Genomic DNA, 16,677 nt, shown 5'->3' on the forward strand with positions numbered 1-16,677 from the left:
GGACTGACAAGCTATGGGACAAGTCTTCCACTTGGCAGTTTTGCACATGGGAAGGAAGTATTCTCACAGCAAGTGGTAACTTGCCTAGCAGCTTTTCTGACTAACACCCACTGGCTCAGAGAGATAAGAGAAGCAAGTGTCGCAGCTACAGGGCAGTTGGTGGAGTATGGGTGTGAAGGCTGTGTGGTTGGAGGATAGGGATGGCTGAGCCTTAACTTGGGAGTCCAGATTAAAACTAGAGTCTGTGGTTGTGACAGTTCTTAAATGCAAATATTTGGTGAGGCTGTTCATTTCCTCAGTGCTCAGTACCATAAACAGTCATCACAATAGCATCATTTACTAAATATTTTAGCTTTATTTTACAAATGGGACAACTTTTTTTCACAGCCAAGTGGCAAGTGCATCTGGCAAGGCAGGTTTAGAAGTTGGGATATCTTGGTACCTTTTCCTTAACTCAAATGACTGTTTCTTCTGAGCCAGAGCAGTACACAAAATATACAGGGTGGGGATGAAATCCCCTCTCTACAGAAATTAATAAAACTCAGACATTATGGTGCACATACATACCCTTAAGGTCTAAGTTATTCTGTTCACCAAACCAAATTGCTTACAAATTGGCAAACTAACAAACATCAGCATTTATCAAAATTAAATCCATATGTTCTTCATATCAACTATTTCCAGATGTGAAAATCCATGGATAGTTTTTTTAAGGAACCTCAGTCCAGCAGTCAGTTTCCACTATGATTCGCAAAATTAGCACTGTTCACAAGCAATATACAACAATATTTGGTCTTTTCAGGAAACAATACTTGTTGCTTTCCTTAGAGCCAGGTATCCTGTAACCACATCTGAAGGGAGCATCCGAATGTAGGCAAATTCTTCAATTGTACTAAATCTTAGCTTGCTCTGGGGATCTGTGTAATTTGCCTGAAAAAACAAACAAAGGGAGAGGCGCTATTCAAATAAAATCTCAAAACAGAATACTAAAAAAATTATCTAATTACAAGACTACAAAATACTGAGTTTCTTTTCCCAGTAACAGCACTGCTGTTCTACCATGTGACCAAGAATTTGTACTTTTTTCTTTCTCCTCATATCAGAACTTAAGAGATGTTAACAGACCCCTATAAAATCACATTAGAAATGCATTAAACACAACAGAGAGCTGAAATAGTTTCATACAAAACACTGTGTAAAAGAAATTCCTCAACTTTCTAAACTCACCCTAGCAACTCTGTGTCTTGTGCAGTCTCTCTGAAGGCAGCTCTCCAAAGAGTCAGGCTGCTGCCAATAAATTACCCACAAAGAGGCTGAATTATGGGTGCTCCGATAGCTTTGGACTGATTTTCTCTTCCTGCATACAACTTAGCTTTTAATTTACTTTAAAGTGGCTGTTAAAGCAAGGGAGTCTCAGTTTATGGTTCTGTGACTGAACTGATAAGAAATTTGAACTCAGTTTAGTGCTTTGCTACAGATGCCTGCTTTCAGAATAGCAGCCTGGCCAGCTCACCCTGGGCTACGCTTGTATCCCCTGCTATATTTGAACCCTGGGTGCCTGGAACCAGTGCCAGTTTCCTTCATCCTCTCCCATTCCATGTTGCTACAGAAACCTTGAGCTCCAGGGCAGCACAGGAGGCTAGGCTTCAAGAGGGCAGCTTCAGAGTATTGCCTCTCCACCTTTAGCCTTCAGGGCAATCACTGCCTGTTCAGCACTGGACTGCCAAGTGCCTGCCAAGGTTCTAGAAATGTTCTTCTGTAACTTTCTTATCAGGACACTGTGGCAGGCTGCAAGGCACAGGCAGTTGATATCCCTTAAGACATTGCTACTAAAAAAGAAAAGGCCAGGAAGAGCCAGAGCATTCCCTTCATAAATGCAAAGCCCTCTGCCACTTTTATGTTGGAAAGGATCTGTTGACCATGGTAACAATTCAGTTAATTATCTGCCCTGATAAGACTTAGCAGTAAATTAAGTGTTATTTGTAGCTTGTTTCCTTACAAAGAAATGCCACAAGGTTATAGTACTTATGTGTAGTGAGCTAACAGTCAAGCGATCAATTAATTTTCAAACAAAGTTAGGGCATTATGAGTAAATTTATTCCTGGTGGTAACTTGATGTTACTGTGTATAAATTCATGTATAAATTTAACTTTATCTCACACTTTAATTCTGCTCTTTTGTCAGAAAAACCTAAACAAATAGACTGCTTTTCAAACGTGCATGAATCTGTAATAAACCAGCCAAGCAACATCTGCAATTTGTATTGCACATCAATCTAGGTTAAAAATGTGGCTGAACTCTTCACCGTTCTGATACTTCACATTGGGCTGTACTGTTTGCACACCTTAATGAATCCTAACTACTCATTTATGCCATGACTTCAGTCTAAAGACAAAGTTTACTGCTACTTCAGCAATAATTACAACAGATTAGAGAAGTGAGGTGATTTTGCAAAGAAAAAAAACCTCTGCCGTGTTTAGAAACTGAGTCAAAGGCCATAGATACATGCTTTCCAAATACAATAAATAAGTTATCTCGATTTGTTTCTATAGTAACAAGGCTGATCCATTCTCAAAAAAGGAAGAGAAATATAAACATCTGAATGCTTGTTTTTTTGAGGTTTTTTATCTGCTTTGCAATAAATTACTCTGGTTTGCATGTTAAGATATCTAAATACTCCTCTTGCAAATTTTGAAAGAATAGTTCTATTTTGCATTGTCAATATAGTGGATAATAGCTTTTGAATTCTAGGTTGCCTTACAAATATAAACCAGCAGCTCTGCTCAGGCATTTGGTAAATTTAATTCCAGCTGTGTTACACACAGAAAGAGAAGAGATTAGTAGAATTTAATTGTGAGGTTTAATATAACTGCAGGTATACTGACAAGAGTGTTTTAATACACTTCCTTTTTTTGTGCCTGTTAGGCCATTTCATTCTTCCAATATTAGGTAATGCTAATGGATTTATTTTACTATTTTTTTTTCCACCCACGGGGAATCCAGCATTCCCACAGAAAATATATCCTTACACAAACCTTTCCAGGTTTTACACAGAAAATAAAGGGACGCTTTTCTTACACTATATTTCTAAAATATTCTATTATCCCACATATCTTCCTGCTAGGGAATTAGCTTGAAAATATATTTAGTGCTTCTTATGAAACATTTCCAGCTTAGCAATTTAAAGGACACACTGTCTCAGTTATCTTAATAAAAAAGATCTTTTTTAAACACGGTATTTTTATCACAGTCTGGAGAAACCTTGCAGGCCAGGTAAAATAGGAAACTTGACTCACAATGCAATTAGAGGATGGAAAATTAAGGGGAGGGGGGAAGTGGAAAGACAAAAAAAGGAAACAAAAGCAGCACTGAATGGATTCATATAGGAAGGAGAGTATTTATACTGAGCTGGAGTAGTTAAGAGTACATAAATCAATGATAGAAAGGAGGAGCTGACAAAGAAAAATTCAGGAACTGAGAGGAAGACTTATTTTCCATGGCTAAACTGATCCTTACCTGGTAGGGGTATGGTCTTCACTCACATCTATAACCTACCTGCACCGTCATCTTGCTAGGTGCAAGGGCTGACTAGTTTTGAAATGCATCAAAGGCCAATGCTGGAAAGCATTATTTGGTTCCTTGGAGATGCAGTAGAGAAAGGGACTTATACACTTATGCCTTCTGTCCCACATAAACCCCCCCACAGGTCACAGATGTTGCAGCAATTCTAGTAATTCCTGGGGTTATGCCACTAATTAGTATTAGTAATGCCACTAATACTTGCAAAGCAAATCTGAGGGGAGAGGATAGGAAACAGATAAACACCATTAAGTGACCCAGTATGGAATTTTTGCTGTTTTGGTAAAATCTGCTTGTTGTTTCACATGTCCATCTAATCTCTTTTCCTCCATCCACTGCATCTTATAGAGTAGGAGTACTTATGCAAGGTTCCTTATTCAGCTGACCCCTGCTCCTAGTCTGAAAACAAGCTACTACTACATCAAAGCAAGAGTATCCTAAGAGTAGGAGAATGTAAGTCTGCCTGGCTCGAGTGAATTATTTTCCCTGAGTTTTTGAGCAGTCTCTTCCATTTGCTGTCTGCCAGTTCATCTGCAAGGGAGATGTTGCTTTTCCATTCCCTCTTGAACACTGACGGTTAGCAGCCTCAATCCGAGCAACCCGCTCCATCTCCAAATCATGCTCAAAGGCACAGGCCGGAAACATGCCACCTCCTATGTGCCTCATTTAAATGTGTTACTTGAAAAATAAAGAAGTCAAAGAAAATCTGTGCTACAGATCAAGAACTCAAATGCTAGGATATGAGGACCGCAGTTGGCAATAAAGTCATTCTTTATGCCTTGCACTGTGTATCCACTGTGTACCAACTATAAGGCAGTCCTTAATTAAGTGCTCATCCTATTTTTTTTTCCCATCAGACACTTTCAGTGTACAGAATGCAAGGTGTGCTAACCTGCATCAAGATAACAAATGTGCACTTTTATAAGCACCTCTAGGGGATGATATCAAGCCTGTGAGGTGGGCTACTGCCCTGTGGATGGAAAAGAGATTAAACTGTGTGAAGGGACCCAGAAACTCTGTCTAACACTCTGACATGAAAAAGTTTTCGTTATTGGAGTTATTTAGTGTATTACTTCACGCTTTTTGTAGTCCAAAATACAACATTCCCATTCAATTCAACTGTAATACATGCATGGGATTCTACAAAATAAATCACTGGGGGCTGACGGTGAAAAGTGAAAAGTATGCTGTTACCAACACCTGTTTTGTTTTACGTATTATTTAAATTATTCATGTCACATAGGAACAGTGTCTGCAGCAGATACAACATTTTTGTTGGGCAGAATTCAATGTCTTTACTCCTATTTTGTGCCAACAGAATCTTTGGGGAATTCAGGTGCCAAATTGTAACTACTGAGACTTTTGAAGCATGTGAAAATTGTATCTAAGTCAAATGTGGGCTGGTTTCATTTTCCTTTCTTTCTTTTTTCTTTCTTTTTTCTTTTTTCCTTTTCTGTAACAAAACCATGTAAAAAAGCCCATCTGTGACACACAGGCTATCTGCCAAAATCCAAGTTCCAACTCTGAAGCATGGGGGTATTTGACATTCTCAAAAGTCCATGCCAAGTGTCTGTCTCAGGCTCATTTGTTTGAGGGAAAGTTTGAGAGCAATGACAACAAGTGGTTGAAGGTTCTTTAACCTGCGCCGATCAATGTGATTTTGTCTCATCTCATGTTTGGAAATTGATTTGTCATCTTTTTAAAACTTTTTCTAAAGGATACAATGAAATAAATCAGCCCCAGGCAAACTCTCAGCATGGCAAGTTTTGGTCTGTGTGCTTAAAGCTTGACAAAGTTAGCAGTCATGGAGACTGTGGGCTACCAGCTTTCCCTGTAACACTCTAAAGAATCAGAAATGATGGGGACCAATGCAGCCTCTACAGCTGGGAACATGGTGTGATAGGAGAGCCACCTATCACCCATTTCCTGGCAGGAAAAGGGATTTAATATGTCCTGACATCTATTAACAACCAAAGGACTTTGTGATGTGGTGACAGTATTTGGGGTTTGGCCCTAAATCACTGGACAGCTATTAAGCACAAGGCTGAATAGGAACCTCAGCAAGTACATCTTTACAAAAGCAAGCACCAGCTTTATTTCATTGTGGAAAGTGAGATGCCAATTTTGAAGAGAAAAACAAAATACTTACTGGAAGCCCTGAAATATCTGAATATTTCTTGGCAGGCTTAAAGGAAGGAGGAGCATCAATATTAAAATCTAGAAAGAAACAAAGGGGTAAATTCAGTGTGCTACATATATTTTGAAATATAACCCAAAATAATGTAAATAGGTAACAATACTTCTTTAAAAGGCTGCCTTTATGATCTGAGGTCTCTATTGACTAGCAACACTAAGGCAAAGAAATAAGAAGCAGAAAATATCTAGCCTGTTAGAACTGTACAGGACAGCCTGGTTCTGCTCACCTGTTGAAGTACAAGTTTAATAAGCAGAACTGCCCTCCCCTATTTGAAATGTGTTGATTTCAGTCTCAATGAATTCCTTTGCAGTTAGCTATTTGCAAAGAATGGCCATTATGATACACATGCTGTATGTCAAAGCCACAAAATGTTGCTCAAGATTGCAGCTCTGAAATACCATAATCCAGAAAAGCAAAGTAATCTTTTAAATCAGTTAAATCTTTAAGCGTGTACCACTTTAAGCCCAGCCAACGACCTAGAAAATTGTCTGAATGTTTAAATTAAATGATGGAAATTGCTGTTCTTTGGTGCCCTTTAGATAGCAACTCTCATTCATAAACTATTTTAGGACACATTTGGTATGTTTAAATAGTTAAACTGCCATTTTTTGATGTTTACAAAAATATCTTGTACCTGATTCATTTCTTTCCTCCTTCCTGATCATTCTTGCACCTCATTCAGATGCTATGATCAATTCAAATGCTCTATGCATACCAAATTTCTAACTCATCATCTCATAATTCAAAAGACACTAATGCCACAGACAGCTGGTTTTAAATATGCAACTGAATTTCTTTTCCCTCCTTCTTAAAATCCTGTAAACTGATGGTTGCAAACAGAACGTAATAGAAATAGCAATATCAGCAGATTGTCAGTTACAATAGCCAGGAACACACAGTAGCTTGCATTTTTCTGTAACAGTTGTGTCTAAAGCACTTCAAAAAATGGCAAGCTATTTTTGGATAAAGCACCAAGTCTGACAAAAAGTGTATGCATATGCTCAATTCTGAAATGGCTCCACTTGCTCAAGTAGAATCTGTGGATCACATTGTTCCTCTAGCTGCATTCAGTCGTATCCTACTTTATGAGTAGACTTGAAGTTTATCTAGATTAAGACCACTGCTGTAACTCTACTGCTGTAGACATGCACCAGTTAGAACTGCTAATCAGGACTGCTAGCAGTGTAGTTTCAGCTGCGCTGAAATAAATAGGGGATGTAGGATTTAAACCTCCCAAGAATCTAGGATAAGGAGCTGGATAGGAACGTTAGGCTGAAGTCTAAGCTATTGCAGGTATGTGGCTTAGCAGAATCTATTTGAAAATAGTTCAAATACAGGTAATCAAGCAGCAGTCACCCATCAGAAGACATCTGGGCTATATGCAGAGGAGAAGGCTCCTCAGCAGTAAAGAGGTGATCAAAACCTGATGGGAATAAGAAGTTTCTGACCTGCTTTGGATAAACACATTCCCTTTATTAAACTCTCCCTGAATGTATTTGAATTTTGTCACAATACTCCAAATTATATGCCTCCCCCTACTTTCCACTTAGGGCTGATGAGTGTGATTAGACTAGTCTTAAATGGACCCTGTTCGAGCAGGATACTGCATGCACGGATGAAACAATTTAGATTTGTTTTAAAGAAAGTTATTTGTGTGGATTTTATTATTTATAAATACATGCAAAGCATCTAAGCAGCTTACAGCTAGGATCATTTAGTTGCCATGGCAATGCCCTTTCAGAAGCAAGAATTTGTTTTAGGTTCTTCCAAGTTCTGTTCTTCTTGCCAGCTGCTGCTCCACCAATGCCGGAGTGCTAGAATTAAAGATATGGTGTTTAGAGAAAAAAAATAAATGAAGAATGCTATTTCAGAGCATGACACTTCTATTTCATAGTCCTTCTGAGATGTCTTATCTTGTCATGAACCATTTGTTATCCTCACTTATTTCATCAGCAGGCTAAGATACTGTACACTTTAATCCTGGCTGCAAGAAAAACAAAGCTTTTTGCACTGTGTCAAAGCTACCATGCTTACAATTAACTGAAGGAAATTAAAATCTCCTTTTTATATGGAAATAGACAATCAATGCAGTCAGGTTTAGCCTGAGATTACAGGATTCTGTATGTACTTCCCATCTTATTGGAACATATTACTATGAAGTTCTGTCTAAAGTTGTGGTTACGTGGCTAAATTTTCTCTCTCCTTTTTACAGCATATTACAGGGTCAGCTCTAGCACTTTTAGGGATTAGAAAATGCAACTGATCTTGCAAAATGTAATGAATATGATGAGAAAGTTTCTGGAAATTTTATTTTTCTTTCAAAGGATAGAAGACAGAAGAATAGAAAAGGAGTAATAAATAGAATGTTGGCTGCCAAGACAATTTTGCATTTTGAAAGGTACACTAATAGAAAGCTTGCCACAGGTACTATAATAGTAGTTTCAGTTATCGAATGTGATTGCTACAGAGTAATTTATTTATGTCCCTCCAGAGACAGAAGCTGCACAACATACTGTACTACTTCTAAATGATCAAAGGACACGGATTTACAGCTTTACTTCAGAAAAGAAAATGTTCTTACATCTGGGGAGTTGTTGGTATTTCTGTTAATAATTACCACCTGCCACATCAGTCTTATCAGAACTCGGCAAAGTTCTGCAAAAACACTTCTGCTGTGATTGGTTTCTAAATTAGCTTGTTAAACTCCTGAAGATGATAGAAGGAAGAATTCAATGGGAAAGCTTTTTTCTGTAGACACAAGATATATTCAGAAAAGATGCTCATGAGCTGATGATACATTGCGTTTTGGCAATGAATATCTAGTATAGAAAATACATACAAATGTTTGCTCTGAGGGTAACATCTTAGTAATCTAAAGATCATTGTAAAATAGAGACTGCTGGAATATGAAATGAAAATAGATGTAATACTGCAATAGTAATTCAAATCCATCATATTAATATTCCCCTAAATCATTGCATAAGGGTTGGTTTTTTTCAGTGATCTGGTTTATCAAAAGCAACTATTGGGTTTATATGAACTTATACCTCCTAGGAATTAGGGTATTAACTCACATACCTACAGTCAAAAGGCAATGACTGCTAAGTGCAAACTAACCAAGCAACCTCTGCACTAGCGAAGTTCAGGGAAAGCTGGAACTAGGACATGTGATGCTACTCATTGCTCTGCACAATAGTTGGGAGGTCTCCTTCCCCATCCCCATTGCCAAGGAATGCAAATTCCATTCTGATTAAAAGAAGGTAATTGCTTTCTTCTCTGCTTTTAAGGCTATGCTCTGCAACTTGGGTATGTTTATCCTCTTCAAACTTGGGTATGTTTATGAGATAGACATGATGTGATTTACTTTCTTCCTTTAAAGGCAAGTTAGGCTGGCAGGATGCAAAACACCATCCAAATTGTTACCACGAGTTCATATTGACAAAAAGCTAGCTAAAACTCAATACATTTCTTCTCAAATTAGTTACAGTATTGGAGAGGACAATTTCATGTTTTTATTATAATTGTCGATTATTTCTGCAGCAGTTGCCAAAGGCCCTGTACATTCATTATTGTTTTGAGCATACAGGCATTAGTACTGCCTCTTTGGAAATGGTGACATCCCTCTAAGAACAGAAACAGAAGGCATAATAGCTATTTAAATCCCTTAAGGAAGCTATATGGAAAGCCTCTGGGCACAAATGTAGCTTTTCCAATAAGCCCCATTTCTCAAAGACACTGGTACTCACTGGAGCATTAAAGTGAGCAAAATATATGGTTGTTTGAATGCCCCTCTTGTGACAGAAGTCTTCTTCAAAGCAGACAGAGGACAACTTGCAAGTCAGAGATTAATTTTATATCCCTTGCCAAACCTGTGCTTAGTGAGCTGTGTGATGCCTGATTACTCAGGTTTTCTGCTATGGGATAGTGGATCTTGTTAATACAGAATGAAATCTGGGATAAAATCCTTCTTTCTAAGTACTGGCTTAAGACCAGCAGTCCGAGAAGTTTGCTCATCTAGAAAGCAGTTGTACAGTGTGCCAATGAGTTGGCCTTGGCACAGTAAGAGAAAAAGATATTGAAAAAAGAAAAACCAAACCCAGCAGTGACAGCATTACTACCTGTAGTCTTCCTTCACCTTCTCCCCCAGTTTAAAGCTCAGAGTGTTTTAGCAGCCAGTAATTCAACAGCTATCAGAGTTTACATGACTTCTGCAAGCCAGCAGGCCAGGCTTCTGGGGAGCATGGAGCTTTGCTTCTAAATCAAGCAATTACTGAAAGAACAGACACCACAGCTCTGTTAAAAGAGTTTCAGGGACCAGGAGAGGAGAAAATGCCATTTGCTAATGACTCTCTGGATGATTTCAATTTGCATTGCAGCCAGCCTTGGCTAGGAACTGGGAGATGGGATTCCTACATTCACAGCTGTGAATGTTATCTCACAAACTTCCACAACTCTAGTTGTGGAAGTTTGTGAGTTACCACACCATGTGCTTTGGACCATAGTGTGGCATGGGCTTGAGCTGAATTTCTTAAAAACTGTCAACCTTTTATTTGGCTGTTAAACTGACTTTCTTCATATTTACATTAGCAATATGGTTAAATAAAATCCTAGTTAATGGTTTATATGAAGAGTTTAGAATTTCAATGCTTACAATGAAGTTTGGATCCTTAAATGGCAACGGCTTGACAGTTGTTTCCACTGATCCTGTGCTGGAGTCTGTGTTCAGAAATTTGTTTTCATTCATGGCCTCTCCACCTGCACTCTGAAGAAAAAAATACTTGTTACTCTAAGCAAGTTTAACTGGAGACAGAGCCACCTGCTGTATTACCTACCTGTTGCCTTTTTAGCCTTCCTACCTCTTCTGAATCTTTAAAGATGTTGTATACCAGCAGTGGAGAAGCATGAAACAGAGTATTTGTCAAGCAGTTTACAACTGACATATAAAGGGAGGAAGGGAATAGAGTGGCCAAAGCCTGCTATTGAAAAACAGCATCGGGTTTATTTCAGTATTAATGAAAGACATCTCTACATAATGCAAGATGGCATGGGAAACCTGAAGCAGCAGAAATGTACACTGGATCTATTTCAGAAAGCTCAATATTAGAGCATTAATAGCAATATATAAGACTTATTTTTAAGGTTTTTTTAAGGTTCTGAAGTAACAGTTGATTAATCAGTTTATTCTCCATCATTGGCTTCAATCATGCCTGGATGAGAATTGAGAGAAAAAGAAAGCATATATATATTAGTTTTACATACAAGCCTCGCAAAATCTACTTGGGTACTAGTTGGTGTTTTCTAGGCTTTTCTTTATGGTTTATTTACTTAGCAGGAAGAACAGTTAGGGAAGGTGTATGTGTGACTGGGAAGCTAAAAATTTGTGTGGTGGTCTAACCAATTTCTGATAGTTCTGCATGCCTGAGTTTATGTTGGTTTTTACTTCGTGAGTACCTTGTAAGTCTCCACACTACCAGAACTGGCCTATAGGACATACAGAATCACAGAATCCCAAGGGTTGGAAGGGACCTCAAGATATCATCAGGTCCAACCCCCCTGCAAGAGCAGGGTAACCTAGAGTACATCACACAGGAACTTGTCCAGGCGGGCCTTGAATATCTCCAATGTGGGAGACTCCACAACCCCCCTGGGCAACCTGTTCCAGTGCTCTGTCACTCTCACAGTAAAGAAGTTCTTCCTGATGTTAATGTGGAACCTGCTATGCTCCAGTTTACACCCATTGCCCCTTGTCCTATCACTGGATATCACTGAAAAAAGCCTAGCTCCACCCTCCTGACTCCCACCCATTACGTATTTGTAAACACTGATGAGGTCACCCCTCAAATGTTCCTCATCAAATCCTGACCTATACGGAAGCCAATGAGAATTTTGCCATTGAGTTTGGCAGTTCAGGCAATAGGATTTCATACCTTGGTTCTTTGTTCTTGAAGAACACAAAGCCTGGCTAAAAGCTAAATCAATATTTACTGAATGGGTGGTTAAAATGTTTCTTCACCTTCAGACAGATAATTCTTAGAACAAGAACACCCAGTGCTTTCCTGTGGAAACCTGCACTGCAAATCCTTCTGTGTTGATACAATACTCCTTTAAGTAGGAGAAAAAAAGGACCATTCTTATTACTGAATTATGGGAGCACCTCTAGAAGCTGAGGCTATATAGCAAAGACCATGATTCAGCATATTCTTCTCCATGTGATTACAAGGGAAGTGTTTGTATTCTTAACTACATGCATAAGTAATTATAGGATTAGGAACTACGCAAATTGAACTCTTCTTTGGGGAAATACATCAGTTATTCAACAGTGCCTGCTTTTAACACAGCAGAGAGGTCTTAAATATTCAAAGTATGGTATAAAGAAGTATTCAAGCAAAATAGTCATGTTTATAGAGTCTTATTAAAATAAAATATATGATGATCTATTTTCAAAACAACAGTCAGTCCTCTGTAAGCTCATAGTACAGGGGATGCTGCCGTAATAACATCAGTGGAAGCAACCCTGAAGTCTGTAGCTCAAACTCAACTCCTTCCTTGCTGAGCACAACATTAAAAGGCAGTGGCTGTCAGAGAAACAGAAGAAATGCAGATGGATGTTTAAAAATATGTGCATTGTGTGACAATGAGCAGAGAAAATACCTTCAGCAATCCTGAGTAAAGTGGCTTTGTATAATGAGTTGCTAGGTTTCAAACTATAGTCTTGCACACGCATGCTTCCAACACTCTGGATTTCAGCAGCAAGCATTAAAGTCAATCTTGAGAAAGACAAGGCTTGAGATACAAGACTATTTTTGAAGACTAAATTATCTCTGATACTGCTCATCATCAGTATAAAATCTCTAAGTGGAGGAATCAGCACTTAGTTACCCTTCAAAGCATTCTTGCCTTTTATTTGGTACCGTTTGGTCAGTTTTAAATGCAATCTTTCCGGTTTTTTATTAATTACCACTTTTGCCTTTTCAATGATCTTCTCCTAAGTATTCTGTTGTTCATGAAATGGGTTTTGACTAGCATTTCAACAACATCTCAAAACAGTACATAGCTTTTTGAGCCAGAGCAAATGAAAATAGTTATACAGTGAAGGGGAGGAAGCTTCCTTATACATTCAGTTCTTCATTTCTACGGCTCGGTAGACTGACATATTCCACTCACTGTCTTCAGTGGGTTTTTCTGTGTGGATTCAGCACTAATCTTGCTGACGCATTGGGAAGGGAAGTAAGGAAGAGTTCCTGGCAGGACAATTCCTGACTGAAAATTCTACACATCGTTTCTTTTCCAGACCAACCCCTGAGGGATTTCAGGTATTAGTGCTGCTAAGAGCTGGGATAACTCACATTACAGACCAGATGTTAATTTTGTTTGTGCCAGTATTCCTTGCACAGTGGCAGAGGCAGCAGGATCTGAAGCAGCAGCTGCTGCTTTTCAGGGCCACATGAACACCCAAGTCTTCCTCCAGTCCCACTGAAACATAATGCCAGCAGCATCTTCTGGATCTGTCATGGACAATTTGGCAGCAGTGGTTTCCTCTTCAAGGCAAAAGGTGTGCTGAGTTCTGCTCAAGTTCTGCTGGTGTGCAGAACTGTAAAGCAGCTTGCATACCATAGTGGTAGGCAATTGATACCATGACTTGAGAGCCCTATGACAGACTGGGAAACAAGACTGAATACTATGACCCCAGTTAAATGCTGGGAACTGAGATACAGACATATTGCAGAGGCATGCCAGTTCCCTCACTCAGCACCACTTATATGAAAACTCTGATTTCAGGAGTAGCACTATGGAAGAGAGGTACACAGCTGATGTGCTTTTCTTCCTGGAAAATGCAGTAGAAGCACTGCTTCCCGAATAATGTGCTACTGCACAGAGTGGACTCTGGCAAGTACAGAGGTTTGAGATGCTCTTTCCATGCAGCCTGCAGAAGTCTCGACCGAAATTCTCGGCAATCTTACAGCCACAAACTGAAAGTGTCTCGACAATCTATAACTCCATCCAGCCTGTGTTTAAAAAGGCTAGTATTTAAAGTATAAGAAACACCATTTAATGTTTCAGGTTTGGTTTTTGAAAGTTTTCTTAAAGGCAGAAGGGGGGGGGGAAGAAATGCCAAATTAATTTTAACCAATATGGATCTACCTTTGTACTTCAAACCCCATTTCCTGAAAGTCAGTAATATAGGGATAATACCAAACATTATTTACAGCCTGAAAGAAGATTGCTCAGTGAACAATTGCTGCACAGTAAAGGTAACATTTATCTTTTTAACATTAGTTGAACAAATCTCTCCCAAATGTGCTTGGTCACTTAGTTTGGAAGATATTTCATTCTTCACTGACACATGTCAGGGCAAACAAACAGGAATTAATTCAACTCCCCTTTGTAGTCCTGTGAAGTGATGGTGGTTTCGTGATCACAGTGAGGAAGCGCCTGTCACCAGGGAACATGTACAGCTCAATGTGTGCCGTAACCCCCAAGTCACGTGTGGGACAACATCCCCTTCCTGCCCAACTCACAAGCAGTCCCCAGCACATTTTCTGTACCCGGCCAGTCTCTTAGCTAACTTCCTCACTCCCAGTGTCCTAGGATAATCCCAAATGCTTTGCAGGAGGGCTAGAAAGAAAGTGTAACTATGGGACGAAACTCTTAATAGCTTCTTAAAAGTTTCCTTTTAACTGATCTTGTCATGTAAACATCTCTTATGGGGAGCTCAGTATACACTGCAAGGAAAGAGTCAGTGAAGCAGCTTTTCATGTGCGCTTTATAACTAAATTGTGCCTTTTAAATGGTGGTTTATGTCACTAGGGCTATGGGGAATTTGTGGTACAATAGTCACTAGGCAGTACTTGTTTGTCTCCATAGGCTGTTCAAGATTATAACAACAAAGACTTTACAGTGGCTTTACATTTACAGAGTACATCTGCACTGGCAAATGAAGGTGTGAATTCAGTACAGCTTATGCTAGTTTTCCCCAATAACAATAAAAACACTAAAGACTACAGCTAAGTCGCCAGTAAATTCATCATTTCCTTCCTCTGGCTGTTAACCTCCACAGAAGTCCATGTTACCACCTCTTCCCATGCTGCCTCTCTCTGTTCTCCTTCTCCCAGTATCCTATTTAGCCAGGTGTAGAGCAACCTTGACTGCAATGGCATGTTTTAAATTTGTAGACAGCAGATCAAAAGCTTCCTATAGGACCATTTGTGCAATTTTATTCCCTCTATAAAGTTGAGTTTGTGCTTTACCTGAATTTTACCTACAACCACAGTGTGACAGACTGGCAACCTCTGTACCTCCTGGGATTAACAGGAGCAACAATGATGGGAGCTGCTTCTTTTTTTGCATTTAATTTCCCAAGACCATGTATCAAGTATTCAATGTATCCTAGTGGGTGGGACGCTGTCCTCCCTGTTAGCTAGCATCACTGGGTGACAGTCACCAGAGGAGAAAGCTGGCTGAGGACTTCACTTGGTGAGGAGACAGCAACAACTGGAGGGAGTGAAGACTTGCAGCAAACACTTGGTTGTCCTGAGAGGTTTGTTGTAAGACCTGCCAAGTCTGGGAAAGAGACCTGAGCTAAAGCTTAGCTACCTTAACACTGGTTTATTTTGAATAAAACCAAACCCCAGGAATGAGCTTAGTTTGGACCCTATTGTATATGCTTTCTGTAGTGGGAGAAAACACACACTGTGAGGCTGCCTATTCACACTACTTTCAGTCTTAGGTTTTGGTAGATCTATTAGTTTTTCTAAATATAGTCAGTTCCAAATTCCCTACCGCAGATGTATCAGTTTTCACAGGATTTCCAAAGATTGCTCCATCAGTCTGGTTTTATTTAGGGAGAGGACAAGCAAAACTTGTAGACCATGGAAGCTGAATTCTTTGTTTTGGCTATTTCTAGGTGGAATCAGCACTGTGAGGTTTGGGATGGGTGTCTGTGATGGGACTAAATACCAGGTTGAATTAGCTTATTATTGTCTGAATCATCATTCCCTTTTTTTCCTGGATTTTTTTTTTTCCCCAGCAAGCATTAAAACTGCATAACTGAATAACTAATACATGCTGAAGTATTAGTTCTTACCTATTTACTTTTGGATTATGGTCTATAACTTTTTTCGTTGTTTTAGACTAATAGGATTTTACAATGTATCAAAAACAAAAAATATGAAATATAAAAGTCAGATGTGAATTTGTGCATTTCTGGCATCCTATCACTACATAGCATGCATGCCATGGCTTAGGAAAAGAACAGATTTGCACATCACTGAAAGTACAATATGATCGTCTGAAGCTCTTTTTGGTAGATGTTATGGTTTTACATGGCAAAACAGGATTTACAAATAGAAGGTAAACTGAACAGTGTGTTGGTGAAGGAAAACTTAAATGCATAAATAAATTCTGGAAGAACCGGAAAGGGAGTTTCTAGTTTAAAGGAGCAAAACCAATACTATAAGTATTTATTTTCTCTGCTTTGTTTTCTGGAAATCAGTCAGTAGTGAGTTTTAACACTATACTGAGTACAGCAGTTGTAGATGAAGGTGACTATGTACGCAGTGTTTTGGTTTGGTTTTGCTTCTGTATTCAGTATTTCTGATACACTGGCTTTGTCTTACAGTGATAATTAGGAGGTTGTATGTCACTATTGAAAAGTAAGAAAAGAGTTCTGGTTCTAAGTCAAGCCCTCATACTTGGTGTCAACTTTGCCCCAAGCTCCCAGTTTGGCTTGCTGAGGAACCCACTTGTCTCCAACTTTTGCATGTAGGATTCAGTAGCTAGTTTAAATTATTTTTACTTACTTTTGGCAGCTGGTTTTCCTAAGTACAATAATACTACAATGACATTCTTCATTTCATTGACACAGTTGTTTTAACTCAGCCTCATTAATGGTATATGTCTAA

At 39.0% G+C, this 16,677-nt stretch overlaps 1 protein-coding gene across 1 annotated transcript in view; it reads right to left on the reverse strand.

Annotated features, from left to right (window-relative positions):
- Positions 1–332: 332 nt before the first annotated feature.
- The window catches only part of INO80C (INO80 complex subunit C), a 31,718-nt gene continuing 15,373 nt past the window's right edge, over positions 333–16,677 (reverse strand). The window contains exons 2-5 of the mRNA XM_061369588.1: positions 10,428–10,538; positions 7,479–7,590; positions 5,729–5,796; positions 333–930 (exon numbers count right to left, since the gene is read on the reverse strand). Of these exons, the coding sequence (XP_061225572.1) occupies positions 799–930; positions 5,729–5,796; positions 7,479–7,590; positions 10,428–10,538 (423 nt within the window). The 3' untranslated portion in view covers positions 333–798. The remainder of the gene's footprint in view (positions 931–5,728; positions 5,797–7,478; positions 7,591–10,427; positions 10,539–16,677) is intronic.

This window comes from Neopsephotus bourkii, unplaced genomic scaffold, assembly GCF_033783945.1.
Source record: "Neopsephotus bourkii isolate Nb327-2 ecotype Australia unplaced genomic scaffold, CSIRO-AGI_Nbou_v1 NB_1508, whole genome shotgun sequence".
Lineage (NCBI taxonomy): Eukaryota > Metazoa > Chordata > Aves > Psittaciformes > Psittacidae > Neopsephotus > Neopsephotus bourkii.